The sequence below is a fragment of the Trachurus japonicus genome, chromosome 13 (genome assembly GCF_045865225.1).
Source record: "Trachurus japonicus isolate A0001 chromosome 13, Traja_1.0".
Lineage (NCBI taxonomy): Eukaryota > Metazoa > Chordata > Actinopteri > Carangiformes > Carangidae > Trachurus > Trachurus japonicus.
The window spans coordinates 6,625,442-6,647,890 of NC_140919.1; the positions used below are offsets into that span (position 1 = coordinate 6,625,442).

Here is a 22,449-nt window from a genome sequence, read left to right on the forward strand (position 1 = left end):
CACTCTGTCAGTTGTAGCGATTGAAACAGATTCAATATTCCCAAAGATACAGTAATGTCATCCTTACATTGTAATCTCTTTCAACCTTATGCCATTGTTTGTAATCACCATTGCACAAATGTCTTGTTCTTGTAGCAGAGTAAAAAGGGCTCTGTCTCTTCCACCTCTGTGAGGTTGTCTTGTAATCCTATGTGATGCAGAGTAAAATTACAGTAATGTACAGTACATGTCCTGCTTTAACCATCATTACTGTAGTGTACAATACTGTAAAAGTGCTTCCTACTTGTAAAATGCTGTAGTACAGTACCGTACTGTAAAGATGGGAAATCTTTACTGTGGTTGCTGTAATACATTACAATACAGTAAATCTGTTCTCTAGTGAAGCTGTAAGTCTAAATGTAAATGTAAAAAAGTTCTTGTCCCACTGTATCTTACAGTAATTCCTGACACAATGACAGCAGTGCAGATTGTTTAGTGCTGAATTACTGTCCAATACCATACATACCTGTTGTTCCTTACTCTAAATGTTTGAATAATTGAATTCACAGTGCTTCTCCCAACATTTCAAATTAGTTTGACAGATTTTGAAAACTAGTTCAATAATTTTGTATGTAATGACTCAAGCAATGAAATGAGGACTATTAGTTTTATAGGGAAAGACTATTCAGCGTTCAAAAGTATATTTCATTTTGACTGACAGGACATAAACAAATGATAATGTTGTAAAACAGCAGAGAATTGTATAAGAGCAACTGATACATGTCCAAAAGCATTTGCAATTTGTTCAGAGGAAGGAGAAACTGCTACTATGATGTGGACAAATGACTACATGTTGTGGAGGTTGAACTAATAGTTATGAGAACTTTCATTCTGATCTGAGAATAGCACCAAAGCGACTGAGAAAAACTGTAAATTAGGGCCAATGGTGTGAATTTTTGGAAATATTAGAGAGAAATTTCTGGAAAAAAGTGGTCCAATTTCTCCAAAAACATTTAAACATTTCTAGGAAGAAGTGGTAAAAATTCTCTAAAAAAAAAGTAAAAATGTTCTAAAAAAAAAAGTGGTAAAATTTCTCATAAGAAATGTTCAAAATAAAAGTAAAAATTGTCTAGAAAAAAGTGGTAAAATTTCTTAAGCAAAAAAGTTTTTAAAAAAATCTAGTAAAAGTGGTACAATTTCAAAAAAATTATTGGGGACCCCCTTCAGATCTCTCAAGGACCCCTAGGGGTCCCCAGACCCCACGTTGAGAACCACTGCTCTAAGGGACACTTCAGTGGTTTTTATCCATCCGTTTGCTTGATTTCTTGTGGATGTGATATGTGTAGTTATATGATTATTAATAATATTGAATATATGTTTTCCATATTGCCACTTCCACCCTGTCCCTGTGAAGTGGCAGCTGCCACAACTGGCTGATGTGTTGACACATTAACAATCATGGAAACAGATCATCTACCTCATTATATGAACATATGGTGGACTATGGTGAATATAGCATTCTGATTCTATTATATATCTATTAAATAATTCTATTGTTTATTTATGAACGTGAAAATCTTGAAACATGCTCTCTGGTTGGCTGGATTTTCCATTCCATACAAACTACAAAAACCAAACAGATTTTATTTTATAGCGATTATACACTTATACAAATATATTCATTGGTAGTAGGCTATATTCAGATTTTGCCAATAAACCTTGACAAATATTACACATTAGACCTTTAAGCTGAGGCTGCCCCAAATATGTTGATCAGATGAAGTGAAGAATATGAAGTCTGCAAATCACACAAATGGAGCAAAAAATGATCAGCACATTCTAAACTACTGACTTGCTGTTTGTTGCATTCAGACATTTGTTCTTTAGCATTTACCTTATTTTTCTTCACCTCCATTTAGACACAAAAGACAGATACTGAGGTATCTCGATTCAAGTGCACCCCCCCCCCCAAAAAAAACATAAATAAATAAAATATAATTATATACAGTATGTATATAAAATAAAAAAAAATTAAAAAAAACATATTTAACCAGAAGTCCGATAAAAGATTAACAATAACATTCAATAGGAAATGAGATCTACTGAAGCATCTTCTGAGCATCTTCTTTTTACAGTCTATGCTTCTGACACATCATGACCACACTTTTACAGTCTATGGGTGGGACCAGAGCGAGTTATATCTATCGCTCTGGGTGGGACCTATGGGTGGGACATTGGCGCATAAACATGCTGTAAACGCCACTAGTGTGGCGCAGAGCAAAACGTTTTGTTACGAATTGTGGCCCTTCCGCTTTTCCATACAACATACGTAACAGGGTCGTAGTCACGTGATGTTTTAGCGTGGTGAAGCCATTGAAGCTCTTTGGCATGCTCTTTGGTCTCTTGCATAGACTGGTCTCTTGCCGCGGTATTTAGTGTGGGAGCTGTTTATCAGTGGTCAGACTGACCGACACACTGTAGACTACCACACCTGGACGGTTCGGCCTGGTTCGGTTCACATCGGAGAAGAAGCACAAGAAGTTTACCCGCCTCCATCTGTCACTCCGCTGAGAAGAAGTTATCCCGGGTTTTGGTGGCAGGAAACAGGTCCCACGGCTCGGGTGCAGACCAGACTTGGTCCACCATGGTTCTACTGAAAAACCTCCACCCGCCCACCGAGGGAGTGCGGCACGAGCAAGCCGAGACCACGGCGGTGATGGACGGCCAGAGGCTGGGCTGCGGCACGCTCTACGTGGCGGAGACGTAGGTGCTAGGCTAAAGGCTAAGGCTAAGGCTAAAGCTAGCTGTTGTTGTTGTTAGCTCTGCTTTGTTTCACCACACGTGCGCGTGTGTCTCTTCCATAGACTGTTATATTCAGTCCGCGGTAAAGGTTTGTTCAAAGGTTTGAGTCAGTGCAGTGGAGTGGAATCACAGAAATTCATACTAAACACTTCCGGTGTTGTCTCTTTCAAAATAATAACCCGACATTTCTTCCGTTATCATAATTTACAGAAGTCAATGAGTTGAATCATCGATTGATCAATACAACAAAAAGGAGGGTTGAAGAGTTATTAAGGGTCCACTTAACCTTCCTCTGGTGTTCAGGTTTTAAATGCATAGAAGTAGGCCTGTTTATAGCATCAAGGCTTTTTGAGTTTGTCAGGAACCTCTATTTAAACAAAATAAAAGTTCTTTTTTTCCCAGAAATTTCAAAAATGCTCTGTTAAAATTATGACATTTGTGGTGTTTGGGTCAGTTTTGACCCGGACCCGGTTATAATGATAAGAACAATAATGAGAGTTCAAACTGAAATCATAAGTGCAAAACCAACCTTTTCATGGATAAGGAGCCTCACAATGTAACCAAGAGATGAGAAACAAATGGGATGATAAATAATAGTTTTAGTGTGTTTTACAGCTGATTTAAGACTCGGGTCAAAACCGAAACAACACCATAGATGGTAGCAGAAAGCTGACAAGAGGAGGTTACATTGAAGACAAGGGTCATACTGACAAAAAAAGGCCCAGAGACCCACACCAAAAATATTAAAACCAACATTTTCAAGGAAAAGGAAGCTTAACAATGTAATCAAGAGAAGAAAAACAAATTGGATGAAAAACAAATGTTTTTAGTGAATTTTGATTTAAAACACAGGTCAAAACTAGTAGAAAGCTAACACAAGACGAAGGTTAAATTCAACTGAATGTTTAAAGTGTGTGTTGTTGGTTGATGTATTGTTAGCAGATCACTACTGACCCCAGACAACCAGCTGTTTCCAGAGAGGTCATCCTAGCACCTTAACCCTAAACTAAAACACTCAGTTGTGTGTGTGTGTGTGTGTGTGTTTCCCTCAGCCGCCTGTCGTGGTTCGACGGCTCGGGGATGGGTTTCTCTCTGGAGTATCCCACCATCAGCCTGCACGCCATCTCCAGAGACGTCAACACCTACCCACAGGAACACCTGTACGTCATGGTCAACGGCCGGCTGAGTGGTGAGGAAGCTGTTACTATGGAGGTCTATGTGTTTGACCTGAAACTAGAGAGCCTTTGTTTAAAGGGACAACGAGGAGTTTTGGAAAAGCGAAGCATTTTCACACTACATTTATGAGCCTCCGCGCACCGTGAAATTCTTTGACCGGCGCAAGACAGACTCATGTTTTCATTCATCAAGAATTATGCCGCGTTCAAAACAACTCGGAGGTCGGAATTCCCAACTCAGAAATTTCTGACTTCCGACATCATTGCGTTCACGCTGCAGGAACTCGGAAGAAAAAAAAACATGGATACCTGAAGGAAGTTGGCGTATTGTGGCTCATAGCTGAATAGGAAAAATCAATGCAGCAGTAAACGATGTTTATTTTGGAGGAGAGGAGACGCTGCAGATGAGTGCACATATAATGTTACAGCCTTGATAACAGTTAAACCTTATTTCCGTCACATACGAGGAACACAAATTAGCATTGTTAATTTAATTCTGGCTTTGGCACTTTTAACACGGCACAACATGTGGACCAGCTGGTCTTCCTCCATAAGAATCTGACCACCGACCCCGTCGGTAGTTAATTTGAACTGTACATTTAGAGCAATATAGCGCATTTACCATATTAGCGGGCAAGCGCGACCTGTCCATGCACCCGTGTGTGTGTGTGTGTGTGTGTGTACACGTACGTGTGTGTAGCCTACGTGCCACACAGCCGACATCACTTCTCCTTGCTACAGTCGCACCATGGATGAATTGCACACACGCTGTTGTTGTTGTGATCATGTGATCTCTGCATGCTGCAGCCGGCGCACCAACATTAAGGTCCATTACCGCCACCTACTGTGTTGGAGTGTGAACGAGAGTCACCTAGGACAGAAGTGCTGGAGCGGAATAATGGACTGCTTTTATCGGAGCGTGTATATCGGAGATTTTAGATGCAGTCCGATACAATCCGATATTCGTTTTTTTTGGCTGATATCGGACAAATATCCGATATCAATATCGGACCGGGACATCCCTAATAGATAGATAGATAGATAGATAGATAGATAGATAGATAGATAGATAGATAGATAGATAGATAGATAGATAGACAGATAGAATCTTGGTGTGAGTTTTGACAACTGTGTGTCTGTTGTCACCTTCATCCTCCCAGGTGAGAACGAGGCAGACATGGCGGAGCGAGCAGCCGAGGATGAGGAGGAGGATGATGACGGCAGCAGCAGCGGTGCTGATGATGCTGATGAAGGAGCCATCACAGAGATTCGCTTTGTGCCCAGCGACAAAGCAGCATGTGAGTGAGCACACTGATGCTTTGACGGGGAAGTGGGTATTGAACGTGTCATCATTTTTTATCAGTAAATTTCTTTCTTTTTTTCATGTTTTTTTTTTTCTTTCCAATGAATCAGCGCAAAAAGACAACAAAAATCATCCTGATACAATGCACACAAATATGTTTCATTCCATATATAATTAAAAAATGAAATATAAGATTCATAAACATATTTCCGATGCACACAGAAATATAAAAAAAATCAATATATATGCATGTAAAAGTATACATTTAGTAAAGCTACCTACTTGGAGCTTGTTATATTGATATCTGAGCAAGCTCACAGAGAGCTTTAGACTGACCTGGGATCAGCAGCTGAACAATGAGTACTGGATGCGTTCAGTACTTACCTTCCCCGCTGCGTCTCACGTTGGTGTGATTGTGTGTCTGAGCTTGTGTGTGTTGGTGCGTTTACATGGACACAAATATTCGGAATAAAGGGCTGATCTGAATAAAAATGTGTCATGTCAACACGTCAGTTGAAAGATTCTAATCAGATTCGGCTCGATCCGAAAGAAATTCTGTTCAGATTGAGAGGGGTGGTTTATGCCGATCGTTATTCCGAACAACGTCCATGTAGAGCTGTGCGATATTACGATATATATCATAGTACGATATAAAAACGTCTACCGTACGAAAGAGCCGTCTATCGTTTAAATCGTAATTTTAACTACATTAATCAGAGAGGGCTCTAATTGCAGCACCTCGCCACTACTTTGCGGCGGCATTTACGTCACCCGCGACTTTACGGCACTGGCACTGCAGCATGCACAGGAGGAGAGATGGATGCAAACAACAACATGGAGGGGGCGGTGAGTTCGGAGGAAAGTTTGGAGGACAGACCGGTTGAGAATGCAGGGGGAAACGAGCCAGAGGAGGAACTGATACCAAAAAGAGGGAACCGAAGTTCTGTCGCTTGGCTTTGGTTTGGATTTAAAAAGAATGACACCGACCAGAGCACGGTAATTTGTAAAATATGCCGCCAGCAAGTGATTACGAGGGACTCGAACACTACAAACCTCTTCTATCATTTAAAAACACGGCATGAAAAACAGTACAACGACAGCTTGAAAGTCCGACCTAACCCAGAACCGCGCAGTGAAAAAGAAAAGAAAAAAGACAACCAAACAGGCCTGAAAGAGGCATTCGCCAAAGGCACCCCCTATACAAAGCAGTCCCGAAGGCACTGCAAAATCACAGAGGCAATCTCTAAATTCTTATGTCTTGACATGGCCCCTGTGTACACTGTGGAAAAGAAGGGCTTCCGAGCAATGGTCAAAACCCTTGACCCCAGGTATAATATGCCGGATCGTAAACACTTCAGTCATGTCGAGTTGCCCCGCTTGTATGAAGAATGCCGTGCTAAAGTTCAAGAGGAACTTAAACATGTAGAATATTATGCATTGACGACCGACCTGTGGACGAGCAGAGTCACACAGCCGTATATGAGCCTTACGGTTCATTACATCAACAGTGAGTGGGTACTAAGTAGCAGGTGCCTACAGACGAGCTATTTCCCCGAAGACCACACGGGAGTGATGATAGCCACAGCCCTAAGAGAAGCACTTGAGTCCTGGGAGCTCCATGAAGATAGGCTCATCTGTGTGACCACAGATAATGCAACCAATAACCCGTTACGCAAATACCGCCATCTTGGACATCCCGCAATGCATTGTGGGTATGCACCGATGCACTCTGGGATTGAAAGCGTCCAAACAACACCGCAGCACCGTGCTCCGCGGCTCTGACAGACGGGCCATGGCCGCAGTGGACACAGAAGATAACTTTAGTAATATGACGGTTAGTCATAAATGTAAACGGAATCAAAATAAAACTAGTGAAACTAGTAAATCAACTTGGAGCTCGAGCGTTTATAAGAACCAGGCGCATATTTGCAACAGGCTACTTATTTTTGCAATGACCAGCACCCATTATGCACAGAACAAGGAGGTCACTGCAGGAACACTGGAATAAAACTACTTTAACCCCCGACATATCTTTATTGACATCAGACAATAAATACGACAGCTTGTCTGTGTTACCACGACACAGGAGCTTATCAGAGTAGGGGTGTCAACGTTTACAATTTTTTATTTATTTATTTATTTATTTTTATTTATTATTAATTTCAAACAATTCTTATGCTCAGCACAGAAAATCTATAATATAATCTCTGTTGTTGTTACTGTTCAAAAGAGTCAGAATAAGGAAGGGTCGGATCGAGAGCAGCATTCATTCACAAGTTTAATCTGCACCAATAGCCTACACCTTTTCTGAATAAATGTACGGCCACAGGCTACCGGCTCTTCCCTTGGCTCAGTCATCGGACCGGGCACGACCGGACAGGTTCGGATCGAAAACATTTACTACCAGGGTTTTTTCTGAATTATAAATATTGAGGCGGCCGCCTCTGTCTGCGTTTGTACGGAGGGAGAGATCAGCTGATCTGCTGCTGTTTACTTTCTCTCTGAGCGTCTCCGCCTACAGATGTTCAGCTGAGGGAAGACGCTGCTCACCTGTTGAGCTGAGCGTCAGCAGCAAGTTGATAACCAGCTTCGTACCGTGTTAACTCGGACCGGGGCTTGAGGTTTTGTTAAGATGGAATATGAACACAAAGCCGAGTCTCCTTCGCAGTACAGGCCGGAGGAGTCGGTGTTGTTGTTGTTTTTTCCCCCCTCGGCCTTTATTCTGAAGGGACAGCTGGAAAGAGACCGGTAGGCTACGCGCAGATAGAGGGGGGAATTGACACGCAGTTCAGGCAACATTATCACCCCTAAAAATAGCCTATATATTGGTGAGAAATGATCGAGGAGGAGGGGGGGAAAAGACGTGTAAACGACTATTGATTTTTCTAAACGGTTATGATTTGTTATCCGTGTATCTGTTTACACGTGTAGATGTTGACACTCCTAGATCAGAGCTTCTATTAGTCCAGCACAACCTGTCACGTCTCTGTGTGTCTGTGTCGCGAGCAGGAGGAGCCGCTGTTGACAGGTGAGGACGCTATAACACATAGCCTATTACTATTTGGTCATATACAAGGGATGTGAACTAAAATATGAACACGGGTTCGTCATATTACAGCGGCTACGGCCGTGATTACGAACCACTGGTTACAGATGTGTCAGGAGGGGGGGCGGCAACCGTACCGTGTACACGTTTAAAACGGAAAGCATTGCACAGTTTACACGTGTACATATTTTAGTACGTTCACATCCCTTAATAGAATATTATTGTGTTACAGCGTCCTCACCTGTCAGTCAGCGGCTCCTCCCGCTCGCTCTCTCGCCTGCAGGTGCACACAGACACAGAGACACACACACGGGAGCGTGACAGGTTGTGCTGGACTAATAAGGACTGTGTCGTGGTAACACAGACAAGCTGTCGTATTTATTGTCTGATGTCAATAAAGATATGTCGGGGGTTAAAGTAGTTTTATTCCAGTGTTCCTGCAGTGACCTCCTTGTTCTGTGCATAATGGGTGCTGGTCATTGCAAAAATAAGTAGCCTGTTGCAAATATGCGCCTGGTTCTTATAAACGCTCGAGCTCCAAGTTGATTTACTAGTTTCACTAGTTTTATTTTGATTCCGTTTACATTTATGACTAACCGTCATATTACTAAAGTTATCTTCTGTGTCCACTGCGGCCATGGCCCGTTTGTCAGAGCCGCGGAGCACGGTGCTGCGGTGTTGTTTGGACGCTTTCAATCCCAGAGTGCATCGGTGCATACCCACAATGCATTGCGGGATGTCCAAGATGGCGGTATTTGCGAAACGGGTTATAACATCAGTGCACTGCAGCTGAACGAGTGGAACAGACTACAGTGCTTTGGGCACCGCCTGCAGCTGGCCATAGGTGAGTGGAGTTCAATATCATTCAGTTAATATTATATGCTTTGAAATGTTTGTGTAATTACCTGCTCGACTGTCGACTGTTAAAACATGTTTAAATATATATATATATATATATATATATTTTTTTTTTTTTTTTTTATTACAATATAAAAACATTTTAGTTAACTGAAATAAAAATAAAAACTAGACTTTAAATAACTTGAAAACTAACTGGAACAATATTGTGTACTCACAAAACTAAACCAAACTAAAAACTAAATTTAAAAAGCAGATAATTCATTAAGTTTAGAGTAAAATGTTGCCTTCAAACTGTTTTTGTTGAAAAATACCAAAGTATAGTTACGCTGATCTATACATTTTATATGAAATAGCTATATTAGAATTATCTGCTGCTGTCCAAACATGTTTTAATTTTAACTATTTACAAAGTTTGCACCTTCTTCTGTATCCTCTCTCTGTAACAGAGAACAGCCTGAAAACACCTCCTCCTCAAACCCAAGCGGCTGTGAAACGTGCAGTTGGGATCTGCAAGCAGGTGACCGGTGCCATCTCCAACTCTTTTAAGAGAAGACGTGACCTGGCGAAGGCTCAACTTGACCTTGGCCTGCCCACCCACCAGCTCAAGAGTGAGACCCCCACCAGATGGGGCTCACGGCAACAGATGATCAGCAGGTTCATCGAGCAGGAGAAAGCTCTTGCACAGGTATTTAAAAATATATTATATTTCATAAGCATGCATGTGTGCTCTGTTATGTAGCTAATTGTTTTCTGTGAAGCACTCTGAGTGTGAACTATATAAATAACATTTGAATGAATTTGCCAGGTCCTCCGCCAAGACAAGAAGGTGAGACATCTGATCCCTTCCTGGCAAGACATGGAAATTCTGGAGTCCATGGATAAGGCATTGAGTCCTCTCATGGAATTTACAGACGCCTTGTCAGGAGAAAATTATGTTAGTGTGTCTTATGTTAAACCTGTACTGCACATCTTCAAGCACGAAATCCTCAAGTCTCAGGAAGATGACTCCCCTCTCACTAAAACCATCAAAGAGGGCATCATAAAATACCTCAGTGAGAAATATGATGACGACACCACTGAGAAGCTGCTCGACATGGCCACGCTCCTTGACCCGCGCTTTAAAATGGCCTACACAAAAGAAGAGAGAATCGACTTCATGAAAACAAGTGCGGCTGCAGAAATGGAGCACCTGGTGGCTGGAGGTGAAATAACAGCATCAGCAGTCTCTACTCCAGCATCTGCTGTCCCTGCTGCTGCTGTGGGGGAAACCGTGCTTCCTACAGCCAAGAAGGTGAAGAAGAGTTTGTCGAGCTACTTCAAAAAACCAGCAGCAGCTACAGACCAAAGCACCTCGAGGCCAAGCAGAGCATCCATTGAACTGGAGCTCAGCATGTATCTCCAGTCAGCTGACCTGGATGCAGAGGAAGATCCTCTTGTATGGTGGAGGCAGCATGAGGCCAACTTCCCATCAGTAGCTAAGCTTGCAGAGCGGGTCTTCAGTGCGAGTGGGAACATTGTTACATGTAAGAGAACTTGTCTCAAGCCTGAAAAAGTTGACCAGCTTGTGTTCTTAGCTCTCAACTTGTGAAAAATGTGAAACAAAACATTTAAAAAAAATGTCATGTCATTTTAAGAGGTTTCACAAAGTTGTGTTCCTACTAAACCTCTCAAACAGTTTACACTTAATTAGCACTTTTAGTTGTTACTTGAAAGGCATACCTGAATGTTACTTGAAGCAACATTGTTTACATCATTTCTTTGCACTTTATACTTGATACTACATACTTGAAACTGATTATTATGTGGACCATTTGTCCACTGGATATTTGTGTTTTATATTATTTTTTTTATGTATTTTTTACTGTATGGAATTAAATGTGTTTGGTAAATAAAAGGAGAAAAGATAAGAGAAATTGCCATTCATTTCATATATAATGTTAAGACAAAATAATATATCGGGATATATATCGTTATCGGGATATAAAATTGTCTATATCAGGATATAAAAAAAAATCCATATCGCACAGCTCTACGTCCATGTAAACACTTATTCTGATCGTTACTTCCTGTTTGGGGGTTATTGGGGTTATTATGGTCCTTTCCCACTAGCGCCACACGGCTGGACACGGTTCTACTCGGTTCTTATTTATTTATTATTTTTTGCCTTTACATAATTAATTAGACAGCTCTGTGCATGTCAAAATACTGTGATTCTGAATAAAGCTCGGTGCATGTGTACACACGTCATGATCGGATTATTTGATTTTGTGCCCATGTAAACAGTGGATTCTGATTTTCCGATCCCTCAAATTTTTAAACTGTTGAAGAAATTTTGCGCATGTAAACACAGCTACTGTCTCTATGTCTGTGTGTTGTGCGTCTTGTTCTCAGTGGAGCCCATGTTCTCAGCCATGTGCGAGTGCCAGGCTCTGCACCCCGACCCCGACGACGACGACTCTGACAACGACTTTGAAGGAGAAGAGTACGACGTGGAGGAAGCAGGTGAGGACAGCACACGTTGTAGCATCACTGGTCAGAGGGAGATTCCTCCTTACATCTGGATTCAAACACCCTGCTGAAATCTGCTAAACATTATTGAATTTATTTATTTGTTTATTTCGGGCATGTCAATTAAATCATCATCATCACACTTCATCTTAGTTCAAATAATACAATACACATGGCTCAAAGCTGATCTAGTCCCACCCCCATTACCCACAGAATAAAAATCTTTATCATAATCTTTTCTTTTCTTTTGCTTTTTACATTTTGATATAACGTGTTACAGCAGTAGGTAGTATACAGAGCTGAAGTCTAGCTCTAGACAGTACATACAGATTACACGTGTGTCTGCACATGTGTCCATATTTGTCCGTCATGAGTGAACAACGGTCTCATCTTGTAGCCTGGCATGGAGCTGCTGTTTGTCTCTCTATAGAAGACTTTGAGCATCCATCATGATGCCACTACACTGTGCTATAACTAGACAGTGAGGTTGTTTATGTCATTACTTTAAATACAAATCCATAGTGGAAGCAGGTTTCCACCAGAAATGCAGAGGACTGATGTGAAAATGCTGACTGGTGTTTATTTGTCCTTGTCCCTGTGCTCCGGCCTGTCTGCTGGTCTGCTGGTCTGCTGGTCTGGTTCTCTGGTCTCTGGTCTGGATGCAGAGGCAGGTAAGACGTCCAGCGTTCATCACTGCACATTTCCACAAATGAATAGTTGTTGTGAGGCTGGTGACTGCAGCAGTACACAACATGTTGTGTGTGTTGATGGACAGGTGCAGGGGTGCAAACTTGTCACCTTTCGGCGAAATTCGCCGTTTTGGATCCCAAATGGATCATTTGTGTGATTTGTGTAAATCCGCAATAAAAAAAAATTGAGGGGGGGGGATATGGCGAGGCGAGGCAGTCCACCTGTCTCTTTAAAACGCGTGACAACAAGTGGTGGCAGTGCTCCTCTTCTGTCCAGCAACACACACCTAAAGCTTCACTTTTCATACACTAACTAACGCGACTGCCATAGTTGTTAGATTTAATCAATGAGACCAACATTAATGGGACCGTGTGTGTGTGATCATCGCGACCAATTAGCGATTTAGCGCGTTTAGCATTTATTAGCTCCAGCGCGACCTGAGCAGCAGCAGGAGGAAGAGGAGGAGGAGGAGGTTGACTGACTGTGGCAGGACACCTCTGCCTCTGTTTCACTTTATGTTGCTGGTAAATAATGTGGTTGTAAAAGTAGTAGGCTAAAGTTAAATTAGTTTGAATGCACTAATTAAAGGGGCAGAGCTTTAAGAGACATTTTAGCTTTTATATTTTATAAGATATAATTTTTGTAAGAACCACAATTAATAAATACAGGCACTGTTCCCTCTAAGGTGTTTTACTGCGCAATTGCGCACTGCTCCCCACCTCTTTGCGCAGAAGACAAAAAAAGTTGCGCACTCGAATATCCCCGACTAGTTTACGGTTTATTTCTCCCTAATGTGCGCTTCGAATTGTGAAATTTATGACCTCTGTGGGCGTTTATCACTGCAATGAGTGACAGGTGACAGGGTGCTGTCAGCCAGTCATCATTAAAAAAAACATGCCCACGAGGCGCTGCCCAGCCAATACTCAGCGGTTGTTTAGCTTGACAGCCAATCAATGTGTTATGACGAGTAGCCGCTGTTGTGGCGTTTCTGTTATTGCAGAGCAATTCAGCCATGGCTAAACGGGAGGGTTGTGAGACTGCCGGAAAGGTAAAGGAAAAAACGCGCATCGTTGAAAGTGGAGTGGCTGCCACAGTCTGTGGTCACAGTACAAATGCGGACAAGGGAACACCGGTGAAAGTCGGCAAGATTTTTTTTTCTTTTTCAACCGGGACTGGAGTCGTTTGCAAGACGTGCAGTGACGCAAAAGTAAAAGGCGAGTTTTCAGAGGGGAAAGTGTGGAGTGGACAATGTTTCCAGCGGCGTCATGTCAATAGAAACGAGGGGGCACGTGCACCCACAAACTTGAGGGATAATTTCTTTTTTCTTACATTACCTTACTTATTATTTTACCATCTAGCTATGATCAGTGGTCATATTGAGTGAAATCTATTACAAATAATGGCAAGTCCGCTTGCTTTTCTGCTGGTTTGCTAGCAGTCCCTGGCCATGTGCATTCGTTTTCAATGAAGTCGCAAAAAAATCAATACAGTACATGGCCATCTGTTTACAAAGAAGCCGCGAAAAATCAATATATGGCCATGTGCATTTGTTTACAACTCTAACAATCAATACATGGAGCGGTGAAATAAGTTTTTTTTTAAGTGCATCCACCTTATTGTTCCACATTGTTAGCCAAGATAATGTTTCTGAAAGTCAGTTTACCAGCTTTTCGGTCCCCAGCACTAGCCTGTCACGAGCAATGTGACATTCACCTTCACTGTGCCCCCCCCAATTTTTGGGTTGCATGACGCCCCTAAATGTTTCCATCCCTTTCTTTCATTGTTTTGAGCCCATTGGCAAAACATAACAGTTACAGTTCATTACAATTTTGCAAGCTCTCTCTCACACTCACACACTCACTCACACACACACACACACACACACACACACACACACACACACACACACACACTGTAACTATCATTAACTGTAACTGGAGTAGTAATGTTGTCAAAATAATCTGTTATTAATCATTATATTATATCATATATATATATATATATATATATATACACATACATACATATATATATATATATATATTAATCATGATATTTGGAGTTGGAGAGGTGAGGCCATAGCACCAGCATGTGGACGTATGCTTGAGCTGTCGCTCACAGTCACTCGAGCAGGTCATCAGGGGAGTTGAATTTCTGCTCAGGAGTTTTGAAAATTAGAGGGAACATTTAATACAGGTTATATATTTCAGTGAATATCTAATTGTTCTTAGCATTTGTTAGATAACTTTCTTTGCCCAATAAATTAAAACATGTTGGAACTATCAATGTCTCCTCTCTTGCAGCCAGATTCTCACCTACTTTTAACCTCAGACTGTCAAAATGATGTATCAGATGTCAGACTGCCTCATTCTTGATTTTCCCAACGATCAAAGTATACCAAACCAAACTGAAAACCATGACCACAAAACCGTGAACCAAACCGAAAAGTGGATTTTGTGAACTGTTCCTAACAGGCGATATCTGGATAAACTGACCACAGACTGGGGAGAGAGAGATTGTGCAGGTTTAACAGGAGCAAAAGCTGTGCAAACCTGAGTAAATCTGGACCCTAGTCTCATGCTAAAATTGACTGTAAATTCACCTTTAAAGTTGTTGTTTTTTTTAAAATTCCCGGGGGGGCATGCTTTGGCGGGCATGCTTTTTTACCCCTGAGTTTTACCCCTGATGAGTTTGCACCCCTGCAGGTGGTCCTGACTAGGAATGTCACCATTACTTGTTTCCACAATTAATCGTGGTATTAAGCGCCACAATTAACTAATTGCTGGGAATTTAAATGTTAGCTTGTCATTTGTATTTAAAGAAAGAACAAAACAAAAAAAAGATGATTAAAATAAACATAAACATTTGGTATAGGTGACAATATTTCAAAGCTTTCCCCTGGGGGATTAACAATGTATATAATAATGTATATGAGGAAAATGATAAACCTTAAAGACCTAAACGGGTTCAAGTGAAGTGTTGATGACACCCCCCCCCCCCCCACACACACACCACACAGAGCACGGCCACGCCGACATCCCCAGCTTCTACACCTGTGACGAGGGGCTGTCTGCGCTGACGCAGGAGGGCCAGGCCACGCTGGAGAGACTGGAGGGCATGCTGGCCCACAGCGTGGCTCAGCAGTACCACATGGCTGGGGTCCGCACCGAAGAGAGCAAAGCTGACTTTGAAGGTGGGAGCTCCACACACACACACACGCTGCTCTGGCTCTGGCTCTGGGTGCTGTAGTACAGCTACAGTATGCAATAAGCATCCTTTAGTTTACAACCACGGAATGTCACAAAACTATAACCCCATTGATTTATTCGTGGCGGACGTAATTCTTTTGTGGCGGGCTGCCACGAATAAATGAATGTGTGGGAAACACACTGGAAAATTCAGGTGGCCACTCCCGACTCAAATGTCGACCAGGTAAAAAAATCCAATCAAATTTCATGGCTGATTCTTGTTCAGATATTCATAAAAATGTTTTATGTGTGTTATTGACAAAGGTTTGTAACAGTAACGATGTACTATGCTGCTAAACATGATGTCCACAAATGTGGACAGAGGGACTTCATTATGTTGAAAATGTCAATATCTTAGCATATTTGTTAGTAACAAAATGTTGGTATGAAAATGCAGTTTGGGGAAATGTAGGTAGAAGACAATAGTTTATAACAGCAGAAACAGAAATGCATTGTTTAGAAATAAATCTACGTGGGTTTTTATTAGATTTTTCCTCATCATTTTATTCTGGAGTGTATTTCACAAGAGAAAAGTGGATGTTGGGGACAATTGTTGTAGACAATTTAGAGGTGGGAGATTTGTTTGGGATTGATTGTCCTGTGGGGGATGTTAATTATCACCCCCCCCCACCCTAAGTTTTTTATACTTATCAGGTCCCAATAAGCCCAAATAGCAATGAGAAATAAAAAATGCTCACCAGACCAGAGCTGGGGTCTCTAGAGGATCCAGTGAGATCCACAAGTCAAGATCCAAACATGATTAGTAGTGAGGGAGACAAAGTGATGAAGCATTAGTGTAACTGGATGGTTCTTCTGCTCCAGGTTCAGAGCTGTATGTGTAATCCTGATGACAAGCAAACAAACACAAAACTAGCATCAATCTCATTATCTACTCCCCCTCATGTGGACTAAGGGCTGGGAGAAGTTTCAGAGTCCTCCGTGGCTTCTCTGAGTTACAGGGGGTCTCGGCGTAGCAGTGCATGTCCATATAACGGTTGCAAATGGATACCAACTGTCTTCGTAACAAAAAGACACACCAAAAAACATCCAAATACCTCCATGCTGCTCGTATGTAATGTCCGTCTTGTATTGAAGCCCCGAAAAGCGAAACTGTCCCGAAAAAAATTAAATAAGTATATATTTCAAGCTTGTTTGTAGCGGAAGCTTCTCAAAGCTCCTCTTCCCGGTTCGTCAAATTTGGACGAACTGGGAAGAGGACGGACCTTGGTTCGTCCAAATTTGACGAACCCGGAAAATTTAAAAAAAAAATTGAATTTTGGGTGAACTATCCCTTTAAACAATCAATTCTTTCATTGAACAACAAAAACGTGAATGTTGAGTCAAATATTACCAGTAGTTTTGGGTGCATGTGATGCAGGAATGCAGTGTGAGTTCACCTCACTTCACCAGCTGCAACCTTCTCTATCCTAGTTAATAGTTGTAAGTCATTGATGAGTGTGTGAAATCCTCTCATTATGCAGAATTAGAGCAGCATGGCTGCTTGTGGGAACAGGGAACAGGGCAGCTGGCCTGCTGCCAGGGCAGAAAGTTGGAGATGAAACACTGCACTCAGATCTGTTCATTATATTCCTCATCAAGTGGCCAGCAGTGACATCATTCTTGTAGCTGTGTTGTTTTCTGTTAGAGGAGGAGCACATCAGCTGGTTGTAAAGGTTGTATATGGGATCTTACAGGGAGTGTGTGGTTGTGTAGAATGATGTTAAGTGTGTGTGTGTGTGTGTGTGTGTGTGTGTGTGTGTGTGTGTGTTGTGTGTGTGTGTGTGTGTGTGTGTGTGTGTGTGTGTGTGTGTGTGTGTGTGTGTGTGTGTGTGTGTGTTGTGTGTGTGTGTGTGTGTGTGTGTGTGTGTGTGTGTGTGTGTGTGTGTGTGTGTGTGTGTGTGTGTGTGTGTGTGTGTGTGTGTGTGTGTGTGTGTGTGTGTGTGTGTGTGTGTGTGTGTGTGTGTTGACAGACGGTATGGAGGTGGATGCAGCAGCGATGGAGGCCGGTCAGTTTGAGGATGCAGACATCGAACACTGGTGAGTTCCTCTCTCTCACTCAACTCTTATCTCTAACATGATGATGATGTCCAGCTGGGATCAGCAGTGGAGACACCGGCTTTCTAACAGACTGACGGTCACCATGGAGATGTCCACCAGCTGTGTTGTTTCCTTCTGGTCACATGCTCATCCTCAACAATGAAGTTTGTTGGATTGTTGTTAGTTGTAGACACCTGTTAAAGTCTTTGTGGACAGAGCTGTCCCCTTTTATTGTGTTTAGTCACCGTGGTTACAGCTGTCCCATCCTTGCCCACTGCATAGAAGTGAATGAGGAGAGGAGAGGAGAGGAGGAGGACAGAGGAGAAGGAGAGAGGAGAGGAGGAGGGAAGAGGAGAGGAGGAGGACAGAGGAGAGGAGAGGAGAGGAGAGGAGGAGGACAGAGCAGAGGAGAGGAGAGGAGGACAGAGGAGAGGAGAGGAGGAGGACAGAGGAGAGGAGAGGAGGAGGACAGATGAGAGGAGAGGAGGAGGACAGATGAGAGGAGGAGGACAGAGGAGAGGAGGAGGACAGAGGAGAGGAGAGGAGAAGAGAAATGGTTAACTAGAAAATTTCCTCTCGGGAAATTTTGAATGGGCCACGGCTACTGCCGATTTTGCCATCTCTGTCAACATGGGAATCAAACCCACGATCTTAAGGTCAAGACAGAGCTGATCAGACAGACACATGATCATCTTTCTATAAGCACTGATATGGAGGAGCTGTAATCACATTAGGTTAACTGTGTGTGTGTGTGTGTGTGTGTTTATCTTGTGTAATAGGGCCAGGACTCAATTAAAACAATTAATCTAATTAATTAGAGGCTTTGTAATTAATGAATTGACACCAACAAGGTTTAACTTTAAAACCAGATTAAATCATGGTTTAAGTTTAAATTCTGTTGCACGTTAACTGTGTTTTAATCACATGAAGGTGTGTGTGTGTGTGTGTGTGTGTGTGTGTGTGACTGTAATCACATGAAGCTGGCTCTAGAGTCTGTGTGTGTGTGTGTGACTGACTTGACACATAGTTAGTTAGTAGCTGCATCCTGTGTCAGTCTGATTTAGCTGTGTCTGTGTTTATAAACATTTAAACGAGCGCCAGGTGGATTGTTTATGAAGTTAACGAGCTCTGGCCTGAGGATCAAAGAGGTTACCACGGCGATAGGGGCCCCTGCAGGCTGAGACAGACAGAAACGTGGAGAAAAAGAGCCATTTTCTGCCTCTGCACCGGTCTCACATTTAGGCTTAGGGTGAGAAAACGGTAACTCCTATCAGAACAAAACACAGATCAACGTTGCTCTAAGGACTTACTGAAAATTTCGGTACGATTTGGTGTTTCTACAGTAAATATTTTGGCGACGCTGGCAGTTTTAAAACATCAGGCCGTTCTGCTTCTCTCAGAAAATATTTGTATTGGACTCAATGAGGAGCAGAGACAGACGTGGCCGCACTTAGAGGCTCAGAGTTTAAATTCTGTAAGTCTCTCTTATATTTTGAGCAGATTAAGAGATCAAGGATGAGCTCGTCTACAAACGTGCCGGAAATTATGTGTGTAGAGTTTAAATTGTGGCCGTTTGGATAGAGAAAAAATCTGGAGTTTTTCTGGCATCTCTCCCACTCTAACCGATGACGTCACGCACTCTGACACGAACATTCCGTGCAATACACACCCATTATAATCTAATAATTTCTCCAAAAATGATCATGGTCATTGATCATGGATTGATCAAAAACTATATGACCTATCAAAACGTGGAGTAATACGACAATACACAAGACTTGTGTCTCCTGTTTAAAGTTTAAATGGAGTCTCTAGGTGAAAGTATGCCTGAGCAGTAGACATTTGTTAAACTCCAATGATTGGTCTTTTTCGCTCTTTTTTTCCCGTCCGTCCCATAGACTTCAATGCAAAATTTTGCGCAGTTTTTCACGACTTACGTCGCGAATAATTCGTACACTGTTGAGAAAAGTAATAGCACACCGATCCCGATCGAACCGCACGTTTTGATATATAATATGTTTTGTATATAATATGGACTAGTAGCGAACCGAAAAAGCGTCCGGAAGATGAAGGAGAACTAGAAAATTTCCTCTCGGGAAATTTTGAATGGGCCACGGGAGCTACTGCGGGTTGTGCCATCTCTGTCAACATGGGAATCAAACCCACGATCTTAAGGTCAAGACAGAGCTGATCAGACAGACACATGATCATCTTTCTATAAGCACTGATATGGAGGAGCTGTAACCACATTAGGTTAACTGTGTGTGTGTGTGTGACTGTAATCACATGAAGCTGGCTCTAGAGTCTGTGTGTGTGTGTGTGACTGACTTGACACATAGTTAGTTAATAGCTGCATCCTGTGTCAGTCTGATTTAGCTGTGTCTGTGTTTATAAACATTTAAACGAGCGCCAGGTGGATTGTTTATGAAGTTAACGAGCTCTGGCCTGAGGATCAAAGAGGTTACCACGGCGATAGGGGCCCCCCGCAGGCTGAGGCAGACAGAAACGTGGAGAAAAAGAGCCATTTTCTGCCTCTAAACCGGTCTCACAATTAGGCTTAGCATGACAAAACGGTAACTCCTATCAGAACAAAACACAGATCAACGTTGCTCTAAGGACTTACTGAAAATTTCGGTACGATTTGGTGTTTCTACAGTAAATATTTTGGCGACGCTGGCAGTTTTAAAACATCAGGCCGTTCTGCTCCTCTCAGAAAATATTTGTATTGGACTCAATGAGGAGCAGAGACAGACGTGGCCGCACTCAGAGGCTGATTCTGTAAGTTCGGTAAGTCTCTCTGATATTTTGAGCACATGACATGAGAGATAACAAGTTTGTCTTACAAATTCTGAAAAAATTATGTCTGTAGAGTGTAAATTGTGGCCGTGCTCACAGTTTATCCAGAAAAAATACAGAATGTTTCTTCACTCTCTCCCACTCTAACCGATGATGTCACGCACTCTGACACGAATATTCTATGCAATACACACCCATTATAATCTCATAATTTCTCCAAAAATGATCATGGTCATTGATCAGGGATTGATCAAAAACTATATGACCTATCAAAACGTGGAGTAATGCGACAATACACAAGACTTGTGTCTACTGTTTAAAGTTTAAATGGAGTCTCTAGGTGAAAGTATGCCTGAGCAGTAGACGTTTGTTAAACTCCAATGATTGGTCTTTTTCGCTCTTTTTTTTTCGCCCGTCCCATTGACTTACATGCAAAAATTTTGCGCAGTTTTTCGCGACTTGCGTCGCGAAAAATTCGTACACTGTTGAGAAACGTAATAGCACACCGATCCCGATCAAGCCGCACGTTCTGATATATAATATGTCCTGCAACTCTTCGAGTTGCAGGACTAGTAGCGAACAGAAAGTCGGCCGGAAGTGGAAAAATAATAACTAGAAAAAGCATTTCCAAGAATGGAAATGGTGTGACTGCTGACAGCAACTGAACGCTGTTGCAGAATTAGCAAATAGTGCAAGCTGTGATCACCATACAAATGTTTGACCAAGGTCAGAATCGAACCCACATCCTCATGGTTATTAGATTTCCACTCTGCCTCTAGGCCACGGTGCACACACAGTTGCAGAGACTGTTGTCTGTTAATGATCTGCACACTGTCAACATCAAGAAAGCTTGAGAGTCAAGCTTGAATGACTTAGAATGAAAATGTCTGTGAATTTCAGGCTGAGCACTAACCATATGGCCACAGAGAACCTGAGTTACAATGAGCTTTATACTATGAGGAATCAAAGACTGTCCAATGACAGCTGAATAATTGGAATCAAAAGTCAAGCAATGAAGTGAAAAGACTGAGGCAGGAATCGAACCCATGACCATATGATCACCAAACCTTTACTCTGCCACTCGGCTACAGAGAGCACACTGCTTTCAAACCTGTTGTCATTCATTGTAATGTGATGATGTGCTGCAAACTGGTACGAGTAATCAAGGAGATAACAAACACCTGTAACCAATTGAAGGCGGGGGAGGAGAGCAGAATTCAACATAACATAACAAGAGTTCTTCCCTTGGATTCGAACCAGTGACCTTAGGGTTGGCAAACATCCACCCTAACCCCTACACTACAGTGGAGTTGTGAAGAAGAGAGGTTGAGACTTTGATGAATGTGAGATTTTTTGTGAAAAAGTTAAATATTTGAAAAAGTATAAATAGTTAAAAAGAGAAAAGTAATGCCGATAAAGTTCAAAAAAAGCTGCACGTTTTGATATATGAATTGTTGAAATAGCACAAAGTATGAAGGACTAGAAGAAGACCGTAAAAAGGCGGAAGAAAATGGCCAAACAGAAGAACAATAGTGTGACTGCTTCAGCAGTCACACTAATAATAAAAACTAGAAAAAGCATTTCCAAGAATGGAAATGGTGTGACTGCTGACAGCAACTGAACGCTGTTGCAGAATTAGCAAATAGTGCAAGCAGTGATCACCATACAAATGTTTGACCAAGGTCGGAATCGAACCCACATCCTCATGGTCATTAGACTTCCACTCTGCCTCTAGGCCACAGTGCACACACAGTTGACCATGACCATATGATCACTAAACCTTTACTCTGCCACTCGGCTACAGAGAGCACACTGCTTTCAAAACTGTTGTCATTCATTGTAATGTGATGATGTGCTGCAAACTGGTATGAGTAATCAAGGAGATAACAAACACCTGTAACCAATTGAAGGCAGTGGAGGAGAGCAGAATTCAACATAACATAACAAGAGGTCTTCCCTTGGATTCGAACCAGTGACCTTAGGGTTGGCAAGCAATTACCCTAA

General features: G+C 42.1%; 1 protein-coding gene across 1 annotated transcript in view; it reads left to right on the forward strand.

Annotated features, from left to right (window-relative positions):
- Positions 1–2,389: 2,389 nt before the first annotated feature.
- Positions 2,390–22,449, forward strand: part of clns1a (chloride channel, nucleotide-sensitive, 1A) — a 30,362-nt gene continuing 10,302 nt past the window's right edge. Inside the window, exons 1-7 of the mRNA XM_085794751.1 lie at positions 2,390–2,742; positions 3,834–3,970; positions 5,117–5,254; positions 11,558–11,668; positions 12,823–12,836; positions 15,386–15,557; positions 17,583–17,649. Coding sequence (XP_085650877.1) covers positions 2,624–2,742; positions 3,834–3,970; positions 5,117–5,254; positions 11,558–11,668; positions 12,823–12,836; positions 15,386–15,557; positions 17,583–17,649 — 758 coding nt within the window. The 5' untranslated portion in view covers positions 2,390–2,623. The remainder of the gene's footprint in view (positions 2,743–3,833; positions 3,971–5,116; positions 5,255–11,557; positions 11,669–12,822; positions 12,837–15,385; positions 15,558–17,582; positions 17,650–22,449) is intronic.